Consider the following 23,783-nt stretch of genomic DNA (forward strand, 5'->3'; position numbering starts at 1 on the left):
GGGTCATGCTTGTAGTGTCTCCAATAGACACTTGTTTGTGAGTTATTTGTGCATTTGTTGAAGACCACCATTTCATTACATGGTATCAGAGCTACGAAATCCTTAGATCTTGAAGTGCTTCCGCCTCGATTTCCGTGCCACATTTACAAAAGGTGTTTCATCACCTTGTTCTTGGCTCAAGAAGATTTGTTTGAAGAAAGGCGAACTTGTGCTACAAAAAAAAAATTGGTTTTGTATCCTCTCTTATTCCTTTGTCTACTCTTTTTCTTTTCTTTTTATTTTTCTCTCTCTCTCCTCCTATTTATTCCTCTCTTACCCTTGTAAAAGATGGATGACAATGATAAGATCACCATCATTCCTATGAAGCTAAATGATACTAACTATGTAATGTGGGCTTCGATTATGAAGCACCACATTTGGGGAAAAGGTTTATGGGGTATAGTGGATGGTTCCGATTTGGAACCTAAACTATCTCTTACCAAGAAAGAGGGTGATAAAGAGGTTCCTCTAACGGAAGAAGAGAAGAGTAAGGTGTTAGCCACTTATGAAAAGAAATGGAAAGAATGGAGGATAGGGCATGCAAAAATTATGTCATGGCTCATCAATAGCATAGACATTAAAAAATGCTCTAGTCTAGCTAAGTTTGAGCATGCCGATAAGGCTTGGGAATACCTCAAAAACATGTATTCCCTTAAAGATATTGCACATGTATGCAATTTACAAGATAAAGTTCGGACAATGACTCAAAAAGATAAAACTATTCGAGAATATTATAATGAGTTGTCCGAACTTTGGGAAGAGTTGGCTCTTCTTGAGCCCAAATGGCATTGTGCCGAAGACATCGAGCTTCGCCAAAAGCAACTCGATATGGAACATTTCTATCAATTTGTGAATGGTCTAAGGCCGGAGTTTGAATCCACCAAATCGGCCCTTTTACATCGTGGAAAAATTCCTTCTATTGTTGATACTATAGAAGAGCTCACTATGGAGGAAAATAGACTTAGAAAAAGTACTCCAAAAGTTGATGATGACTCCGTTTTAGCTGTATCTAGACCGGGGAATCATACTCGTACTTACAAGCCGCCTCATTTTGGAAGGCAAAACAACGACTTTGATAAAAGAAAAGTTATTTGTCATCATTGTCATGAACCAGGGCACTATAGGCCTCAATGTCCAAAGTTAAAAAGAAGAGAAGAAAAAAGAGTTGCATCTGTTGAATCTGAGTCAAAAGATCAAGATGCGCCTGTGTCTATGGCTCAACTGATGGAAATCCTTCAACCTCTTCTCAAAGGGGTATCCTCCTCAACCGAAGCCTCAACTGGAGCGGCAGTTGCATCTTTCTCCGGTCCAGGTAACTTTCCTTGGCTTTTAGATTCTGGTGCTTCTTTTCATATGACCCCAAATGTTAATAGTCTATCCGAATGTCTTAAAAATGACTCAAGTGTGTCAAAGGTTTTTACAGCCGATGGCACATCTCTCGAAGTAAAAGGAATAGGATGTTTTGAAAATCTTCAAAAATCCAAAAGATTTTTTATCCCAGAAGTTAGATATATCCCTAAACTTAATTTGAATCTCTTATCTGTCTCGCAAATATCTGATTATGGATGTAATATCTCCTCTTCTCATGGTTGTTGGGTACAGGATCGCCAGTCAGGGAAGCTGATTGGGGAAGGCCATAGAGAAGGAGGACTTTATTACATGGACTTTTTGGAATTACCCAAGAATGCATTTTGTTATAATATTCAGAAATTAGAATTGGATTTATGGCACAAAAGGCTTGGTCATCCTCATATGTCTAAAATTCAATATTTTCCAAGTTTGGAAAAATTTTGTAATTCTGAAAATTTTTCTTGTAAAGACTGCATTCTTGGCAAAATGAAAAGGTTACCATTTCTTAGTAGAATTTTTGTTTCCTCACGACCACTTGAGTTAATACATTCGGATGTTTGGGGCCCCGCACCAGTTATTTCCAAAGGTGGTTATACATATTATGTCATTTTTGTTGATGACTTTTCTAGACATACTTGGATTTATTTTCTTAAACATAAATCTGATGTCTTTGCTAACTTTCAAATATTTCATAAAATGGTTAAAAATAAGTTTCAAAATGATATTTCTGTTTTTCGCACTGATTCAGGGGGAGAATTTATGTCCAACGAATTCAAAGACTATCTCAATTTACATGGTATTACACATCAAAGATCATGTCCACACACTCCACAACAGAATGGCCTAGCCGAACGCAAACATCGGCACATTATGGAAACTACTAGGACATTGCTAATTGCAAATCAAGTTCCAAAAAGTTTTTGGGCTGAAGCGGTCCTAACTGCCACCTACCTCATTAATAGGATGCCATTTTCCTCATTAAAGAATACAACTCCAATAGAAAAGCTTGTTAATTTAACTCCAGATTATTCTAGATTAAGAGTCTTTGGATGCAAATGTTTTGTTTTCACCAACAGAAATGATAAACTCTCTCCTCGTGCAATCCCATGTGCCTTTTTAGGATATGCTGATAATCAAAAAGGCTACAGGTGTTTCGATTTTCAAAATGACAAATTATATGTGTCAAGAAATGTATCTTTTTTGGAAAAAGAAAGCTTCTTTGAATTTGAAAAATCCAAGGATGTCACTGAATACTCGTTTTTAATTGATCCAACTTCAAAATCCAATGAATGTGATGTTGGATGTGACCTTGACAATGATCAAAGTCCTATTGTTGTTGAAAATGATGATAATGAAGAGCAAATCCATAGGGATGTTAGTCTACAATATTCAAGACGTAGAGAGCAAAATCTTCCATGTGCATTACAAAAATACTCTGAAGTCTCACCTAGAAGAACGTCTAGAATCTCTAAACCTCCAGAAAAATTTGTGTCTTATGAATCTTTTTCACCCACGTATAGGGCCGCCATTACATTAATACAATCATATGTTGAACCATCATCCTATTCTCAAGCAAAAAATCATATAGAATGGATAGAAGCCATGAAAATAGAATTGGATGCACTAGAAAAGGCCAATACTTGGACGATACAAGATATTCCTCCGGGTAAGAAACCTATAGGTTGTAGGTGGGTATACAAAGTCAAAACCAAAAGTGATGGGACCCTGGAAAGATATAAGGCCCGTTTAGTAGCAAAAGGATATGCCCAAGAGTATGGCATCGATTATGAAGAAACATTTGCTCCTGTGGCCCGTATGACCACTGTTAGAACTTTAATAGCCTTGGCCTCCATTAGAACATGGCCTATCTTTCAATTAGATGTCAAAAATGCTTTCCTGAATGGGAATCTCGTTGAAGAAGTATACATGGAAGCCCCACCTGGTATTAGTATCCCTAAGGGTAAAGCTCTTCGTCTAGAAAAAGCTCTTTATGGTCTTAAACAGGCTCCAAAAGCCTGGTATGACCGATTTAGTCATGTTATGCTTGATATTGGTTTTCAACCTTGTTTAACTGACACTGCTTTGTTTGTTAAGAAATCTGATGCAGGCATCATTATTCTTCTTCTCTATGTGGACGATATGATCATCACCGGAGGCGACAAACAGGGAGTTGCGAATATCAAATCTCTTCTTAAAACTCACTTTGAAATGACTGACTTAGGTTTATTAAGATATTTTTTAGGCATTGAAGTTGCTTATTCCCCTCGGGGGTATTTGATATCTCAATCTAAATTTGCTCTTGATATCGTTTCCAGGTCTGGAATTACAGATGATAAGAAAGTAGACACTCCAGAAGTTGTCAATGTTAAAATGAAAATTGATGATGGAGAACTTCTTGATGATCCTACTCCTTATAGACAACTTGTTGGAGCTCTTTCTTATCTTTCCATTACTAGGTCAGATATAACTCATGCGGTTCATACAGTCAGTCAGTGTCAGCATGCTCCCACCTCCGTGCACATGGGAGCGATTTTGCGTATTATTAGATACTTAAAATCCTCTCTTTCACGAGGACTCTTCTTGTCTACTTCATCTTCATTAAATTTAATTGCATATACTGATGCTGACTGGGGAGGTGATCCCAATAATAGACACTCAACTACTGGTTTTTGTGTGTTCCTAGGTGAAACCTTAATTTCGTGGAGATGCAAGAAGCAGCAGAAAGTCTCTCTTTCCTCCACCGAAGCTGAATACAGAGCCATGGCAACCACCACTATGGAGGTTGTTTGGCTCAGACGATTGCTAGCGGATATGGGAGCTAAAGCAACGCAAGCTTCAAAGATGTGGTGTGACAACAAAAGTGCGATCTACATTGCAAGCAACCGGACATTCCATGAGCGCACTAAACACATTGAGATGGACTGTCACTATGTCAGAGAGGAATACTTACATGGAACCATTGATCTGCCATATGTTACATCAGAATATGCAGACTTCTTCACCAAGCCTCTCGTTGCTCCCAGATTTCACTTCCTCTTAGACAAACTTTCGCTCATTGTACCGTAAGTTTGAAGGGGAGTGTTAAAATGTAAACTGCAATATATATATATATATATATATATTATTTAATATTATTATATTTTCTTTTATTATTTTCTTTTTCTATTTTTTTATTTTCTTTTTTAGCATCTAGTTCAATAGAAACTAGATATTTTGATCCAGTCAAGTTCCTGTTGGAACTTGACTGTGCAAGTAGCTGTTGGACTGTAGTCCAACAGCTGTAATAAATGCTGTTGGACTATAGTCCAACAGCTATAATAATAAATGTTGTTGGACCAGCTATATTAAGAGACGTTGGAATCCAACGTTTCTTTTTGGAGAGCTCAAAATGAGCTCTCCTCTCTCTCCCATTTTTTTGTATATATAGGGGTGAACCCCTTCAATGTAAATAACCATGCTTCTTAAGCATTTTGTTCATGAATAAAGTATTATTTATTTTTCAAGTGTTCCCTTTATACCCTTTCAAGGGTCATGCTTGTAGTGTCTCCAATAGACACTTGTTTGTGAGTTATTTGTGCATTTGTTGAAGACCACCATTTCATTACAAGGCCTTGTATAACCTAAAGCAAGCTCTAAAAGCTTGGTATGATAGGTTCAGTGATGTGATGACGAAACTTCATTTTAAGTCTTGCTTTACTGATATTGCATTGTTTGTTAAGTCTTCTAATGTAAGAATGGTGATTATACGTAGATGATATGATAATCACAGAAGATGATAAGCAGGAAGTTAGCAATATCAAAGATGTGTTTAAAGCTAACTTTGATATTACAGATTTTGGGTTTTTACGATATTTTCTCGGAATAAAAGTTGCTAAATCAAATCGTGGTTATTTTTTGTCACAGACTAAATATGCAACAGAGATCATTGAAAGATCAGGACTCTCGAATGAAAAGTTGGTTGATACTCAGAAAGTCATAAATGCCAAAATGAAGATAGATGATGGAGAGCCCTTGCAAGATCCAACGCCCTACAGACAAATTTGGGCCTTTGTCTTATCTCTTTATTACCCGACCTGATATATCTCATGCTAGTCAATTTCAGTATGCTTTCACTATAGTGCATAAGAGTGCTCTAATGAGCATTGTTAGATATATTAAAAAATCTATTAACCTTGGTTTGTTGGTATCATCCTCTTCCTCACTAGAAGTTATTGCATATTCTGACTCTGATTGGGGAGGGGATGTTAATGATAGGCGCTCAACCACTAGTTTATGTATTTTTGTAGGAGACTCTCTAATCTCATGGCGATGCAAAAAGCAGTAGAAGGTGTCACTCTCCTCAACTGAAGCTGAGTATCGGGTCATGGCGACCACTACGCCTGAGTTGGTTTGGTTGAGACAACTTCTCAAAGACTTGAGGGTTCATACTGCCGAACCTTCGAAATTATGTTGCGACAACAAGAGCGTTGTTTACATTGCAAGCAATCGTATATTTCATGAAAGAACGAAACACATTGAGATGGATTGTCACTACGTTCGTGAAGAGTTCTTGCGAAAGACTATCACAGTACATTATGTTCCATCATAATACCAACTCGCGGATTTCTTCACCAAAGTGCTACCATCACCCAGATTCCACTTCCTACTTGGCAAACTCTCGGTAGTTGTACCATGAGTTTGAGGAGGGTGTTAAGATATGTAAGATATACATATACACATATGTATATGTATGTAAAGATACAGATTTACGTATACATATATGTATATATATATATATATATATACATGTGTATATGTATGTTTAAAGTGTTGTAAATCGAAATACCCATCAAGGGTATTTCGGTACTTTCACTGTAATAGGCATCGGCCCAACAAGGGCTGACAGTCCCTTTTATTTTCCTGTTTATTCCTTTTTATTTTCAGCTTTTTCGATTTCTGCAATATTGGGAGCATCTCCAAGTGACTGTTGGAGCTACTCCCAACGGTCATAATTCTGACCGTTGGGAACAGCCCAAGAGTCACCTTGGGCTGCCCCCAATGCTGCCTTGCTCTATAAATTGGCCTAATAGGCCTTGTAATCTCTAACACTCTTTTGAGTGAATTTATACAATATCAATATTTGTAAGACGATTGTGTGGGTATTTCGGTGATTCAATCAAGCATTCAACTTGATTGAAAGTTTGTTATTTCATGTTCTTGCATGTGTATCAGATTCAATCCATTTCATTACAAAAAGGGCCTTCCTCAAGCAAAGGGATAAATGGCCGCTCCAGACTCGCTATTAAACAACAAAACATAGATATTTTGTACTAGTCTACTGCTTACATAAATCACCCAATGTGCACCTATGCTATGCTAAACTTTTATGTGGGTACTAAACAATGTTTGAAAGCCTCTGGGTTAACTCATTGACTCCCTCATCCGAGTTGACCTGAATCATTCATTTACGCCATCGGCCCGAGGAATGGACCTGGAAACCAGCAAATCCAGATGGACTAGGCCGAGTCAGCGCAACATAAACTCGGACAAGGCCGAATCAAATTATGAATCAACCAAGTCCTGTGAAGTTATTTGTACATACACGCACATGCTAAAAACTAATGTAAATGTGTGTGTGTTAGATACCTGCTTGCTTGTCCATGTGATGTAGATGGTATCATGAAATGAGTTTTGAACATGGTATTAGACAAGGCAAACAAAGGAAGTACATAAGGTTCATCAACAACCTTACTTTTCTAATTGATAGTTTAAGGCAGCATCTAAGGGGCTTACCAGGTGAGAAGAGGGCGGCACATCAACAATTCTAAAAAAAATTATTTTGCCATCAATTGGTAAAAACTTTATCAATATATGAATCCATAAGGACTTCTGCACTATATCATGATTTTCAATGCAGAAGAAAAATTATGCAGAAAAAAAAATTAAGTCATGATCCAGTATGAATCTATCCCATGAACAGACCTTCAGTTTCTTCAGAACAAACAAAGCTTCCTGCTGAGTGGCATCTAGAGGCACCGGAATGATCAAAACTTCATGTTTTCTTGCCAATTCTAAATATTTAAAAGAAGTATTAGGAGCCCAATAATAATGCCAGCAATCATGTTCTCAAAAATTAAGAGAATAAACAAAGCAATGAAAACAAAAACGAGGCATCCAACCGCCAGGACTAAATTGAAGTAAAAAAGACATCCAACCCAAGATAAGATACCACCAGTGTTGTGAAAAGCGTTGAGGCATAGCGAGGCGCTCCACCAAAATCTGAGGCGAAGCGTAAAGCGTAAGCTTCAAAGTTTTTTTTTTTTTAAACTTAAAAAAACTATAAAAAAATATCTAAAATTATAAATAAAAAAATTCTTTATTGATGAAGCAACAACCAACAGGAAATAAAAAATCTCAAATAAATACTGAAAAAAATATGAGAAAAACAAACGAATTATTCTGCGCATTCTTCGGATTAAAATCAATGTGCTTTGGCTCATTGCTTCCATCTAATATTTTCTATCATTTGCCATTCCCCAATATTCTTCACCAATGCTTTCTACCTGACCTTCACTTCAACGGCATCAACCGCACCACCACCCCTTTCCTCTAACCTTTGAAGGTCTTTTAGTTGCTCTTTCCACCCAAGCAAATCTTTGAATTTTGCTTCATGCTTAGATTTGTTCCACTCTATAAGGTTATGCACATAAGCTTAGATTTTGCATGGCCCATCTTTCGGAGAATGGCCTCTTCCCACAAATTTTGAGCAAGTTCTACCCATCCTGGAACTCTCAACCACCACAATTTCAAATGGAACCCCTTGCTTCTTACACCACCATGATCAGCCCAGTCCAACAAAATTGGCGGGTGATCCTAAAAGGAAATAGGATCAGCATGATCATGCATATCATGAACATGTAACATTGAGGAAGACACAAGATAATGGTCCAGGAGCACGCTTATTAGACCATGTGAATTTGGAGCTTTGCATTGGTAAATCTGATAGACTTTTGAAATCTAAAAAATTTAGCAAACCTCCGCATATTCCTTGTGTATTGCTGCACACCATTGGAATCGTCAACTATCAAGAGTGAGTTGAAGTCACCCTCCACACCAACAGATCAAAGATTGTGGGGGTGAATACTCGAGCAACCTCTTCAATCTCCCTCCAAAAAAGTTCTTTACGGGCACTTATGCACTATTCATAGACTACCGTTAAGATGAACGATAAGGGATCACCATTAAGGAAAAGAATGAAAATTGAGAAATCTCCCAAATTCACCACAGATCAACCAAATTCTCGTGCCAGGCCATTATAATTCCCTCTGCCCTACCTATTGCTGGATGCACCGCGTAATTGCAGTTCCTCCATATTTCGTCCATGAGAGCCTTATCCAATGAACCAATTTTAGACTTTTGAATACCCACTTAGCAATGCTGGGCCAGACCCTGGGTCGTGCTCCATATCATTGAGAATCAGCTCCAACGTTCCAGCGTTCAAACCGTTACAGAGGTTAACGATCTTGGAAGTATGTTGGCCCACAACGATTGTGAAATGCAACGTGTTTCGCCCTTATTGCTATGGAGATATCATTAATATGGAAGCCTTTAAGCCTTCCCCTTGAAAACGGTGTGAGATAAGGGCTTGGAAGCCAAATAAATCGAGGCGTGTGCGCCTCAGTCCGAGGCGCGCCTCGCCTCAAGGTGTGCGCCTCAAGGCCTATGAGGCGCACGCCTCAGGGGTATTGCGCCTTATACCTGCGCCTCAAGGCACAAAGGCCCTCGCCTTGAGGCGCGTTTTTAATAACACTGGATACCACTTATTCTTTAAAAATCAGGCAGTGTTGAGTCCTATGGGTTTAAAAGAACAGCACTGAATGATCAGAAAACAGGGACCAAAACAAAGGGTTATGACAGAAAAAGCATGAGCAGAAAAACACGTACCACCAAAAAACATGCATTTTAGGCTCCCTAGATACATACATGTATGGGAAGCTTAACAATTAGTGACTACCATATGAATAACTACTAAAGGTCTCTGCAACACAAAAACAGTAAGCCTGCATATGGTTCTTGACAAAGATTGACCTCGAGATGTGTGCCCTGCAATAGTTCAAGAAGAAAAGAAAGCGAGATGATGGGAGAGAAAGAAGATGGATCGTACCCTATTCCTTTGGGGCATCCCTTTTATATTCACTATATTACAAATATCAATAATCCACATAAGGTATAATGACAACAATACCCATGGTACAGAAGAAGAATACAAACATAACGATTTCCAACAGTATCTTTCCCCTTTTTTGAACTCAGTGAATTGTATAGAGATCATTTATTAAAAGAAAAAAGGAAAACAAGGAAGGGATGGGGCAAAAATGTCTCACATAAAATAAAAAAAAGGTGTATAAAGAGTGTCTTCCTCTACACTGATGCCCACCTATTCAGATCAAAATCAGATTGGATACCGCAACAAATCCGACTTTATGACAGCCCTGATCATGTGTAAATGCCTTATAGAAAGTAATCCCAAAATGCAGAATTAGTGATTTCACAGCCTTGAGCATATAACAAAAATTTGGCGGACCTAGAGAATAGGAAACATTGTCATCATTGTTGAAGTTTTCTGTGCACACAAAGGTGGGAGACCACTTAAGGGTATTTCAATCCTTTTACTCAATAGGCGTTAGCCACGCCAATGGGCTAACATTTTTACTTTTTCTTTTTTATTTGCTTTTGCCTTTTACACCTTTTTCTTTTTGACTGTTGTGAAAGGGACAGCTCCATATAGTTGTTGGAGCTGCACACAAATGTGACCGTTGGGTGCAGCTCCAACAGTCATATAGAGCTGCACCCTTTGGCTTCTCTTTAAACTGCACACCTTTTGGTGAGTGTATATGCAATAACAATTCTTTTTGTAAAGCCCCTTTTGGGATTCAAGTTATTAAAGTTGATATTTTTTATGCCCTTGTGCATGCGTATCTATGCCTTTGTGCACTTGTGAGAGTTCTCCTTTGTGCCTTTGTGCACACTTCGTGGTTCCGGCATTGTGTTTATACACAAAATCTCTTTTTATAGAGATTTTCACATGGTATCAGAGCAAGGTTGAAGAAGGAAGATTGTACGTATCCTCATTTTCGAGTGCCTCGAAAATCGTGCCTTCAAGATTTTGAAGATTGAAGTGAGTCATCCTTCTCAAGCAATATTTTAGAAGCTTCTCTTGTCAAGAAAGACGTGAAAAACTTTTGAGGTACGTGGTTTTCCTCATCTTCTATCCTCTCTAATGGGTGAAAAAGACTCTCACTTCTCCCTTGGTTTTAAACTTAGTGGTTCGAACTATTATGTTTGGGCCGGCAATATGGAAGCTCACATCAAAAGAAAAGGCCTTTGGGGTTACGTTCAAGGTTCGATTCCGAAACTGAAGCCTAAAATCACTTTGGTCGAAAGAGGAAAAATAAAAATTCTTGAGAGAGATGATCGAACCAAGGCTCTTGAAGAATATAGCAAAAAACATGAGTGGGAAATGAAGAATTTCAAAATCTTGTCATGGATCGTCTCTTCCGTTGAGACGAGAATCAATACCAATATTATAAAGTTCAAAAAAGCATCTCAAGCATGGGAGTATCTTGAAAAGATGTATACCTCTAGGGACTTGTCCCATAAGTATTATCTCCAAAAGAGGGCGTTCACTCTTCTTCAAGGATAAATGACTATAAAGGAGTATTTTGCTGAACTCTCTTCCGTTTGGGGTGAGCTTGTTATGCTCGAACCAAAGTGGAGTGGAGAGGCTATAGAGCTTCGTCATAAGCAATTAGAAGAAGATCGATTTTTTAATTTTTTGAATGGGCTAAGCCCTGAGTTCGAGCAAATTAGATCTTCTCTTCTATCCTCCTTCACATCTCCTTCTCTAGAAGACATCATTACAAAATTAAGTGGAGAGAAAACTCGGATGGGCATTAGCAAGCAAAGTCCAAGTGTTCTTGCAATGCCCACAAATCAAGAAGAATATGATGGGGTGAATACGGTTTCTAGGCCCGGAAATAACTTGAGGACATATAAGCCTCCATATTTTAAAAATCAAAATCAAGGATCCAATAGAGGACAAGGCGGTAGAAGGGACTATAGCAAAATTGTGTGTCACTTTTGCAAGGAACCGGGACACATCAAACCGGTTTGCCCCAAATGAAAGAAATTATTGGCTATGGCTACCACATCCCAACCTAAAAAAGAAGAAGGAGCATCTACTTTTACAAATGGAGCTCTCTTTGAATCAAATTATAGAAGCTCTTCAACCTATTCTTAAAGGAGTCATTTCCGGTGCCGTTGTATCTACCCCTTTCCCTCTAGATAAAACTTCTTGGCTTTTAGACTCGGGTGCTTCATTTCATATGTCTCCAAACTTTTCTTCTCTTTCCAAATATTCTAAAAGTTTGTCACCATCTTTTGTTTCAACCACGGATGGCACTTCTCTTGAAATTAAGGGGATTGAAAACTTTGAAACTCAAAATTTCTTTATTCCCAAAATTAGATTTATACCTATATTGAATTTGAACTTACTTTCCGTCTCTCAACTCTCGGATCTTGGATGTGACATTCAATTTTCATCTAATAAATGTTTAATACAGGATCACCGGTCCGGAAAGTTGATTGGGAAAAGCTCTAGGAAGGGAGACTTGTACTATGTGGATTCTCTTCAAATCCCTAAAACCCCTTTTTATAATGTGGCACAACATAAAGACATAAATGTTTGGCACAAAAGACTTGGTCATCCCAATATCACCAAGTAATCCTATTTGCATTTTATTAAAAACTTTTGTAAAAGTACTTTCTCTTGTAATGATTGCATTCTTAGAAAAATGAGAAGTATGCCTTTTGAACAAAGATCTATGTTTACCACAAAACCTTTTGAAATTGTTCATTCGGATGTTTGGGAACCGGCACCCATCATATCTAAGGGAGACTTTGCCTATTATGTGATTTTTGTGGATGATTTTTCTCGATATTGTTGGATATATTTCCTTAAACATAAGCATGAAGTGTTTTCATGTTTTAAATCATATCATATGATAAATTAAAAATCAATTTAATAGTAATTTAAAGATATTTAGGACCAATTCCGGAGGCGAATATCTTTTCAATGAATTTAAGAAATATCTTGAAGACTATAGTATTGTCCATCAAAGATCGTGTCTTAAGACCCCACAACAAAATGGGTTAGCCGAAAAGAAGCATAGGCATATCATTGAAACCACTAGAACCCTTCTTATTTCCCAAAAGTATTCCAAAAAAAATTTGGGCCGAAGCGGCTCTTGCTTCAGTTTATCTTATTAATCGTCTCCCATCAAAAAATTTAGATAAAATCTCTCCTTTTGAAACTCTATATGAAAAAGAACCCGATTATAATAGATTGAGAGCTTTTGGTTGTAAGTGCTTTGTCCTTACAGATAAGAGTGATAAACTTTCACCTAAAGCTATTCCTTGTGCTTTAAACCCAAAAAGGGTTTCGATGTTATGATACTAAAAATTATAAGTTATATGTTTCAAGGAATGTAACTTTTTGAAAAATGATAGTGGTTTTGAAAAGAATGAATCTCATTTAGAAAATCTCGATTATTCCTTTCTCTTTGATCTTTTATCTAAAGATGATGATATCTCTAGTGATGATGAATCAACATATAACAGTGACAATGAAGTGGTTGAAATCAGAGTTACCGGAAGCGCCTAGCTAAAAGGGGAAGCGCGCTTCCGAAACGCGCTTCGGAAGCGCGAAACGTCGCGCTTCCGAAGCGTGGGGGGAAGCGTCCCCCTTTTTTGGGAAGCGCGCTTCCCTTTAATGGGGGACGCGCTTCCCTTTAATGGGAAGCGCGCTTCCCCCACGCTTCCCCAACGCTTCCCCCACGCTTCCCCCTCGCTTCCCCCACGCTTCCCCCTCGCTTCCCTTGTTTTTTCAAATTTTTTGTATTTTTTATTTTTTATTTTTATTTTTTTCGCTTCCCCCTCGCTTCCGAGACGTTTCCTAGGTCGCTTCCGAGACGCTTCCTAGGTCGCTTCCGAGACGCTTCCCGAATCGCTCCTAAGTGGTCCCACGCTTCCCCGCTTCCTAAAATTTTGAAAGTGCCTCGCTTCCCGCTCCCGCTTCCCGTATCGCTTCCCGCTCCCGCTTCCTCAACTGGCAACCATGGTTGAAATCAACAATAACTCTAACCCTACTACCTCTCAAGAAGAAAATATAACTAGAGACCCTATCACCTATACTCATAGAGATAGACACACTTTTAAAAGTGCTATTGAGCAGTATAGTGAACCTAGCGAATCTATCCCCTCACATGATTCAAACCCTAGAAGAACCGAGAGAACTAGACGAACTCCCTCTAGATTTGTGTCTTTTGACTCTTTCTCTCCTAAATATCGGGCTTGCTTAAGTGCCATTCGCTCATATTTTGAACTGAAAAATTTTGAAGATGCCAAACGATGTATTGAATGAAGAGAAGCCATGGAAAGTGAACTTAAAACGCTTAGAAAAGCCAACACTTTGGAATTTCAAACGCTTCCCAGTGGAAAGAAAACTATAGGATGTGGATGAGTATTCAAAGTCAAAACCAAGAGCGATGGATCTCTTAAGAGGTATAAAGTTCGTCTTGTAGCTAAAGGGTATAGTTAAGAATACAGGATTGACTATGAAAAGACATTTGCTCCAGTAGCTCGCATGGTTACCATCAGATGCTTCATTACCATTGCTTCTATTAAAAAATGGAATATTTACCAAATGGATGTCAAAAATGCCTTTCTAAATGGTGATCTTAATGAAAAAGTCTACATGGATGCTCCGCCTGGTATGGAAATTCCTAAAAATAAAGTTATTCGTCTTCGTAAAGCTCTTTATGGCTTGAAACAAGCTCCCAAGGCTTGGTACAATAGGTTTAACAATGTAATGACTGAAAATGATTTCACTTCATGTTATATTGACACTGCATTGTTTGTTAAGAAATCTGATGCAGGGATTGTTATATGTTATATGTTGATGATATGTTAATAACAAGTGATGATATCGAAGAAATCAAGAGCATTAAATCTATTTTGACTTCAAGATTTGAAATGTTAGACTTAGATTTCTGACATATTTTTTGGGAATTGAGGTTGCCTATTCTCACAGAGGCTATTTTCTATCTCAAACTAAACTTGCTTGTGAGATTCTTGACAGATCAGGAATCAAAGATGACAAGGTCTACGAAACTCCTGAAATAGTAGGTTCAAAGATAAAGATTGATGATGGGATTCTCCTAAAAAATCCCACACCTTATCGGCAACTGGTTGGATCCCTAACGTATTTAAGCATTACCAGGCCTGATATTTCTCATGCAGTACATGTTGCTAGTCAATTTCAACATGCACCTACTACAGTCCATATGAGCGTCATCCTTCGCATCATCAGATACATAAAGGGTACAGTAAACAAGGGAGTATTTTTATCTTCTACGTCTGAATTAAGTTTAATTGCTTATACTGACTCTGATTGGGGAGGTGACTCAAATAACCGTCACTCCACCACTGGTTTCGGTATTTTTTAGGTGAATCATTAATCTCTTAGAGATGCAAAAAGCAGCAAAAAGTATCGCTTTCATCCACCGAAGCTGAGTATAGAGCCATGGCATCTACTACGATGGAGATTGTTTGGATTCGCAACTTGTTGGAAGATATGAATATTCAAGTTCAAGGGCCCACAAAATTATGTTGTGATAATAAAAGTGCAATCTACATTACCAAAAATCACATATTTCATGAGTGCACGAAGCATATCGAAATGGACTGCCACTATGTTAGTGAAGAATATTTAAAAAGAACCATTGACCTTCCTTATGTTACATCAGAATATCAACTGACAGACTTCTTCACCAAGGCGCTATGTTCTCCAAGATTTAACTTCCTTCTTGGCAAACTTTTGGTTGTGTCACCCTAAGTTTGAGAAAAGGTGTTAAAATATTATGTCTCTTTTATATATATTCATATATATATAGAAAGATATACATACATATATATATATATGTATATATATATCTATCTAGGTATATATGTAAATATATATATCTACCCGATAAGGGTATTTATGTAAATTCACATGTTTTACGCATATTCTCATTTGAGAATATGTTGTATTCTATGTCACATGGGTGCGGGTGCGGCGCAATTTTAAAAATTTTGGACACGGGGACTCAGCTATATATATATATATATATATATATATCCAGTGTGTGCATATATTTATATAAATTTTAGACACGGGGACTCGGCTCGTGAGTCGTGACTCTTCCGAGTTGTCTCAGATCCTAAACTAACCGAGTTAAAATAGTAGTATAACTGGGTTAGAACCAAACTCGGCTGAGTTTATCATTGACTCGGCCGAGTCTTAGCCACCATGGGAATAAAACATCATCAAGGCATTAACTAAAAGCATGTTTTGGTAAATGCATTAAACATCTTTTGCAGTTTTGCTAAAATTCATAACATTAATTAAAAGCTTTTAATTTTTCAAAGCTAGATTTGAAAAAGAGAGAGAGAGAGATCTCGGTGGATGAGAAAGTGTTGCTACTCGTGGATGAGAATTTATTAGCTTTTATAAGAGAGAGAACTCGGTGGATGAAAAGTGTTGGTACTCGTGGATGAGAATTTATTAGCTTTTAAGATTGAGAGAGAGAATTAAATGATAATATTTAAGAATAAATTTTTTTCCTGGGGCTTATGTTTGAGACTCATGCTATATATATATATATATATATATATATATATATATATATATATATATATTTTAAAAAATATAAAAAGATCATTTTTTTGTTTTTTGCCCTAAAAATGGACATTTTTGGACTCAGTCAATATTGACCGAGTCCAAAACAAGGACGGACTCGGCCTCGACTCGTTGACCGAGTCTGACTCGGTGTTGACCGAGTCTGACTTGGTGTTGATCGAGTCTGGGCCGTATCCGAGGCCGCACCCGTGTCGGGGCGTGTCGACTCGGGTGCGGCGCCTCCCTAGCCGAGTCTGTGTGACATAGGTTGTATTTGCTTTTTATTTTCTTTTTGTATTTCTCCTTTTTTATTTTTTGTTCTTTTCTTCTCATTTAATGAGATGTCACATGGGATATTTCTCATGTATATATACTTCACTGTAAACTGAAATACCAATCAGGGGTATTTCAGTCCTTTTACTCATTAAGTGTCAGCCACCCTAATGGGCTAACATTTTTACTTTTTCTTTTTTATTTGCTTTTGCCTTTTACACCTTTTTCTTTTTGATTGTTGTGAAAGGGACAGCTCCATATAGCGGTTGGAGCTGCACACAAATGTGACCGTTGGGTGCAGCTCCAGCAGTCATATAGAGTTGCACCCTTTGGCTTCTCTTTGTATTATAAATAGGCCTTAGTGGCCCTGGTAAACTGCACACCTTTTGGTGAGTGTATATGCAATAACAATTCTTTTTGTAAAGCCCCTTTTGGGATTCAAGTTATTAAAGTTGATATTTTTTATGCCCTTGTGCATGTGTATCCGTGCCTTTGTGCACTTGTGAGAGTTCTCCTTTGTGCACATTTCGTGGTTCCGGCATTGTGTTTATACACAAAATCTCTTTTTATAGAGATTTTCACACACAGAATGTTGGTGCAAACAATAAGCTTACTTCATTAAAAATTGGCAGACCCAGAGAATAGGAGACATAGTTTGGCATAGGATCTTTTGGAATAGTGGCATGAAGGGTAGTGTGGTCAGAATTCACCACCCAAACCAGAAAATCCACTAAGCTTGATATCAAACACATATAAAAGAGATCAAACAAGATGAACTGGCAAGGACAACGGAAACTTGGCTAACAAAGGAAGTTGCCACAGAACTCCAGAGTTACAACACAACACCCAAAAAATCCACTTTGATCAAGTCCACGTGTAGTTAACACTTGTGGTCAAACACATTATATGATAACTATATACTTTTTATTATTAATTGTTAATTAATTATATATTTTTTAACATGTTTTAGACTTTTAATTTTAGTTTATAATAGACAATCTACAACTTTATACATAGAGCATTTTGTAAAATGCAGTATAGTTTTGCATTTTCTTCTGTGTGTTTGTGTCTGTGTGTGTGTAATACCCTCTTACCCATCTTAGAAATTCCAGTATAGTACCCATATTACTCGCACCACTACCTATATAACACATATGAAAAGTCAAGATATCTCAAATAGAACGCTATTTAACTGACAATAGATCAACCCCAACGCAAAGTTGGCTGGTTTAATTACAAACATGAATGTCACACCCTATACTACAGAGCATTCAATAAATTGAAGCAGTTACCATGCATTCAATTGTGTAAATGAGTCAAAGGATTCTACAGTAAGATATGCATACACAATTTCACTGACAATATCATAAATAACTTCTACAATTCACTTCCAAAGAGCATACAGGTTCCTATAATGAATCACCTGAAACATGGTTGTCCAACATATCACCACCATGGCATGCAACTCCAGTTTTACTTTCCAGATTTGCCTCTTCAACCTGACTTACATCTGATGAATCAGATTTGGCAATTTCTACAGGTTCACGAAGTACAGAATTCGATGACCTGAAGAACCGATCAAAAAGAAGTGGTCCACCAAATTGAATCCTTAGGCCTGTAGAACAGATGAAATTTAGTCATAAAATATAACTGATAAAAGCACTACAATATGACACCATGAAATGGTTCACTAAGCTGAATCCTTCAGCCTGTAGAACAGACAAAATTTAGTCTTAATGCAAAGAAATATAATAACTGATAAAAGCACTACACGAAATTGTTCACTAAGCTCAATCATTGGGCCTGTAGAACTGATGAAGTTTTTTTTACTCTATACAGCTCGATACAGAAAAGGGAAGGAATGCAAAGGTGATCTTATGGTGGGAAGAGGAGGAGGGTGCGTTGTTGGTGAGCTGTTGTGATAGGGAGGTGTTGATGCACCATGCATGGTCCTGATAGGAGATATGCCAATTATCCGTTCATTTTGAAGAAGATGTCCTAATTATTCCTTATTGAGTTAACCCATTCTGGTAGTTTCTTGAGTCCTTCCAATGTTCTGTAAATCAGGAACCAAGAAACTTCTTAAAACCAAATAATCCCTTGTTTGTTAACTTACATAGAGCATTATCGTGTTTCCACTATGAATGATCCAAAATTGGATGTGAAAATGAGTAACTGTATACCACAAGATTCCACACTAACGCCGATCAAAAAATAGTAAGTTCCAGGCAGAACTAGAGCAGCAAATATCCATAGAGCTTCTCTTCAGTTCCTACAAACTCGATATCCAAAAACCCCTTAAATCTCTAACAAAGATCTATTTCCAAAACCTATTCAAGAAACATTCTTCCATTATTGTTCTGGACAGACCTCAATGGCCACGCTGTATTAGCACTGATCCAAGGGAATGAAAATCTACCCTCGCTCCCCATTACAGTGATTTCCTCTTTTTCAAGTTTCCTGCTTTCCTTCTCCTCCTCGACATCAAGTCGACATGCAAAATTCCACATGTTTCAGCATCTTCTTCAAAGAACTAAGGATGCATCTGGATGCCACCATTATTCTGAAAAAAATGGAATAAATAGGGATATTGCATTGTACTCCGGAATGTGAAAATTGGAACATGTTGCTCTGTTATGAGTTGTGCTCCAAATGCAATGTCACATCTTATCCCCCCAAACACAGCCTAAAGTAAAAACTAAAACATAAAACCACCCAACTAAAAGTGACCATTCTTTTTAGTTTCTGCATCCACATTGGGCTTATGCAACAGAAGATACAACTACAAATGCATGAATCATAAATTTCAACCAACCACCGAGGAAGAAAAGAGGCAAATTGAGCAAAAACAATACCAAAATTCCCAAACATACCTCAGAAAGAGAACAACAGAAAACACCACGAAGCCAATCATTCAAAAAACCATACCTTTGCTTGAAAACGAACAATACGAAACTGCGGCGAGGAACACCGCCAACGAAACGCCCGCTCCCAAGTAAGAGATACTCGTCGAAGCTGCGAACCAATTCGCATCCATCAACCTAAAACCACTCTACCACCAAAATTAAGCAAGGAGGAATGAGCAAAGAGCAACCTTTATTCGTATCCTTCGGCGGAAACTCAGCGATCGACCAACCACCGTAGCCATCGGAGACGCCTCCATCGGAAGGCAACCAAGAGGAACCAACCCCAACTTCTAGGCCACAAATAGGAGACCCCAATGCCCTAATTCTCAGAAGACGGAAACCAAAATAAGTAGATTTGGAGTTCAGCAATCCGCTGAAACCACGAGATTTAGGAAGCCCTAGACTGCGTCGCCTATCAAGCAGGAAAAGGGAAGAAGAAGAAGAGTGCATATAAGAAGCCATTTCTAGGGTTTCTGAGTTGCAGAAACGGAGAGAATTAATGGAGGATCATAGCAGAGAGAGAGAGAGAGGACCATCGTTTCTGGTACGTTTATAGTAGTGTCACAGATCTCGTTATCGGGATTTTCTCGGTAAAAAATCGCGATACATTAAACCTTCACTGACCGTCGGACTCACTGGGCATCGAACGAGTTCGGATGCGCCCAGCGCGTCCGCGTTCGTCTTTTTTTTCAGTTTTTTTTTTACCCGCAGTCCTGACATAAAAAAATGCGTGCCGCTGATAGTGTGCGATCATCGGTGGCATGTGCCGCACTATGGCTGTTGCTCGAGGAGACTATGCACAAGGCATGTCGCGGGTGGCTGCGGCTGCCTCAAGTGCAGTGGCACGCTCTTAACAGTGATCCGTGCAGGGAGTGCAGATCTTGCTAACTCTGATCAGGGAGCCCAGTTTGGAACCTGATTGTGAATCGGGTTGCTGGAGTCCGTCAAATCTGAAAGGTGTGTTGAGAGCATCTCACAGAGGAGAGTGAGTCCACAAAAGGCCGCAATGAAGGGAGGTAGAGTCGTTATGGGGTGTTTGGCTAAAGTTGGCCTTCTTCTAACTTTGGATTGACTATATAGGTTGTCACACGCGGCATGCAGGAGTGACACCCAAAAATTTTGTTGGGTTTCCCTCCTTATTCAGCTCCGCTGCACTTCGAGCACGTAACCTCTGTTGCACTTCAAGCACGTCGCCTAATCTTGGTGAGAATGTTTTTCGTATTTACTGGATAGCGATTTGTAGAAGTCCTTTCAGTTAAATGACGATTCAACTGTTCAGAGTTTGTGGATCAATGATTTGTCGGTGACGATTTGTGGTTAGTGCTTCTGCTGCGTAAGTCGGATTTCGTATTCGCTGGATAGCAATTTGGAGTATTCGCTAGATAGCAATTTAGAGTATCGCTGGAGAGTGATTTGTGGCTTCAACTGAATGTCGTTTTGTGGCATCACTGCATGGCGATTTGTGATCATCGCTGAATAGCGATTTGTGGCATCGCAACATAATGATTTGCGGGTATCGCTGGAATAGCGATTTGTGCTAAAAGTGCTTCAGGCGCTTCGTATATTGTGCAAGACATTTGATCTTTTTATATTTAATGTGGGTCTCGTCCCCTATATATATATATATATATATATATATATATGGATGAGAGAGGTGATATGACTTTTTAGTGAGAGCTTTGCAGAGCGCGAAAAGGCAGAAAGTATGAGAAACACTTTTAGGGCACCAAAAGGGTGCGGAGAGAACAAGAGCAAGAAGTGATGATACACTTCTTTCAGGACAATTTCACCAAGTTGGTTCTTTAGATCATTTGTTCTTTGTTCTTTAGCGAGGTATATCCTCTTGTTCATTTGTTACACCTTGTGTGTTTGTAAGGCTTATGCATTTTGGCTACTTTTGTAATCTTTGTTTGAAGATAGTGGAAGGTGATGACCTATCGGTCGTCGTGGATGTACATCAATTGAGAGGGAACCACGTAAATATTTGTGTATTGTTGTTTTTGTTTCCGTTGTTGTTCTGGTTTGAAGTTACTTTCATTGTCATCATCGTGTTGTTTCCATCAATTCACACTTGTGGGGAGACTCGATACGTCCGTTTTACCCCCAACATCTGGTATCAGAGCTTTTGGTTTATATATTTGTGTATGAAGTCATGGAGAACAACGTTGTTGGTCGTATGATCAGTTTGAATGGCACAAACTAGATGACATGAAAAACTAAGATGGAAGACCTCTGAGTTTGTAAAGATCTGGATGGACCCATAGAGGGTATCAGCGGCAAACTGGAAGAGATGAAAGATGACGAATGGAGAAAACTAGATCGAAAGGCGGTCGGTTTCATTCGACAGTGGATAGACGACAATGTCTTTCATCATATTTTTATAGAAACTTCGACGCATAATCTTTAGACCAAAGTAGAAAGCCTTTACGACTGAAAGATGGCTGTAAATAAAGCATTTCTATTTCGAAAGCTTGTAAACCTCAAGTATAAAGAGGGTAGCTCTATCGCAGACCATTTGAAAAATATCAAAAGCATTGTGAATCAGTTGGCCACAATGAAGATCGCTTTTGATGATGAGCTACAAGCTTTATTGCTCCTTAGTTTGCTTCCTGAGAGTTGGGAAATATTAGTGGTTACAGTTAGTAACTTTGCACCTGATGGAACGATAACTATGAGCCAAGTTATCAGCAGCTTGTTGAATGAAGAGACAAAGAGAAGGTCATCAGGTGTTGTTTTTACCTCTGAGGCACTTGTGATTGAAAACAATGGGAGAGGCAGGAGTAAGAGCAAGACTCTGTAATTCCGTGATAAATCTAGAGGCCACTCATACTCAAGCTCAAATAAAGACATCGAGTGTTACTATTTTCACAAGAAGGGGCATATGAAGCGGGAGTGCAAGAAGCTCAAGTTCAAGGAGTAGAGCAGAGAGAAAAACTCAGAAGAAAAGCAGATTGCCATAACCGCTGTCATAGATGGAGAGTTCATGATTATCTGTGATGGCACTAGCATAAATTTGATCGGTCTGGAAACCGATTGGGTGATTGACTCCGGAGCCTCATTTCACGTTACCTCATAGGCTGATTTCTTTACTTTCTACTCGCAAGAAGATTTCGAGAATGTTCGAATGGGAAATGAAGATGTGTCAAAGATTGTTGGCATAGGCGACATTTGCTTGGAAAAAAGTGTTAGCTGCAAATTGTTGCTGAAAGATGTGAGGCATGTACCAGACATCCTACTGAATCTGATCTCTATCAGAAAGTTGGATGATGAGGGCTACAACAACACCTTCAGTGATGAAAGGTGAAAGCTAACCAAGGGTTCCTTGGTGGTAGCAAGTGGAACAAATGCATGTTCCCTTTACACTTTGCAAGTGAAGGTATGCAAGAGTGTTGTGAATGTTGTGGAGACTGACTCGTCCACATAGTTATGACATAGAAGGCTCGGGCATATGAGCGAGAAAGGACTGCAATTCCTTGTCAAGAAAGCGCTCCTGCTAGGTGCAACAGGTATACCTTTGGAACCATGTGTTCATTGCTTCCATGATAAACAGAATAGAGTTTCCTTCCATAGAAGCATTGCATTTAGAAAATCTCACATTCTAGATCTTGTACACTCTGATGTGTGTGGACCTTTGAAGGTCAAGACACTTGGTGGTGCATTGTACTTCATGACTTTCATTGATGATCACTCAAGGAAAGTCTGGGCTTATACACTGAGAACTAAAGACCAAGTTCTAGATATATTCAAGCATTTTCAAGTTATGGCTGAAAGAGAAACTGGCAGGCAGTTGAAATGTGTTCGCTCGGATAATGGTGGCGAATACCTTGGATCATTTGATCAGTATTGCACCAATCATGACATCAAGTATGAAAGGACCGTGAGGATGACACCTCAATAGAATGGGGTTGTTGAGAGGATGAACCGCACCATTCTTGAGAGAGTTAGATGTTTGTTATCACACTCTTTGCTTATAGAGGATGTATCCTAAGCTGCATATAGATTTGTATTACTAAATCTTTGAAGTATAAATTATTATTCCACCTTACATCTCTTTTAAAATGATGTTTAATTTCTGTTTTATTATATTCCTTCCTCACAGCACGAACAAAGTTAGGCAGAAAGATTTCTTCCACCGTTATTTGGTCGCTACACTCGGATCTTATCTCTGCTATCAAGAGCGCACCAATGCTAATAATCAGCCTAAGTCTGAGAAAAATGGTCCAGTGGGCTGCCATTACCAATGAGCTCGTATTCGAAGTTGCACGATAGAAGGAATTCACAGCAGGACATGAACTAGATGATGAATGATATGTACACCATTCTTCATGTTATTTGTAATGATCTTCAAGTTTTAATTTTGTAAAATTGGAGTTTAATAAATTGGAGTTTGTCTACTATGTATACAAACTTTATAAACTTTATAAAATTGTGAATTACACACTATCACGATGTTTATT

At 38.4% G+C, this 23,783-nt stretch overlaps 1 protein-coding gene across 1 annotated transcript in view; it reads right to left on the reverse strand.

Annotated features, from left to right (window-relative positions):
• LOC149832178 (protein PHYTOCHROME-DEPENDENT LATE-FLOWERING-like) overlaps positions 1-19,788 on the reverse strand; it is a 44,145-nt gene extending 24,357 nt beyond the window's left edge. The window contains exons 1-4 of the mRNA XM_090013179.1: positions 19,515-19,788; positions 19,349-19,435; positions 17,844-18,035; positions 7,351-7,439 (exon numbers count right to left, since the gene is read on the reverse strand). Of these exons, the coding sequence (XP_089869305.1) occupies positions 7,351-7,439; positions 17,844-18,035; positions 19,349-19,435; positions 19,515-19,788 (642 nt within the window). The remainder of the gene's footprint in view (positions 1-7,350; positions 7,440-17,843; positions 18,036-19,348; positions 19,436-19,514) is intronic.
• Between the last annotated feature and the right edge of the window lie 3,995 nt (positions 19,789-23,783).

This window comes from Nuphar pumila, chromosome 7 (assembly GCF_984573655.1).
Source record: "Nuphar pumila chromosome 7, dmNupPumi1.hap1.1, whole genome shotgun sequence".
NCBI classification, from domain to species: Eukaryota; Viridiplantae; Streptophyta; class Magnoliopsida; order Nymphaeales; family Nymphaeaceae; genus Nuphar; species Nuphar pumila.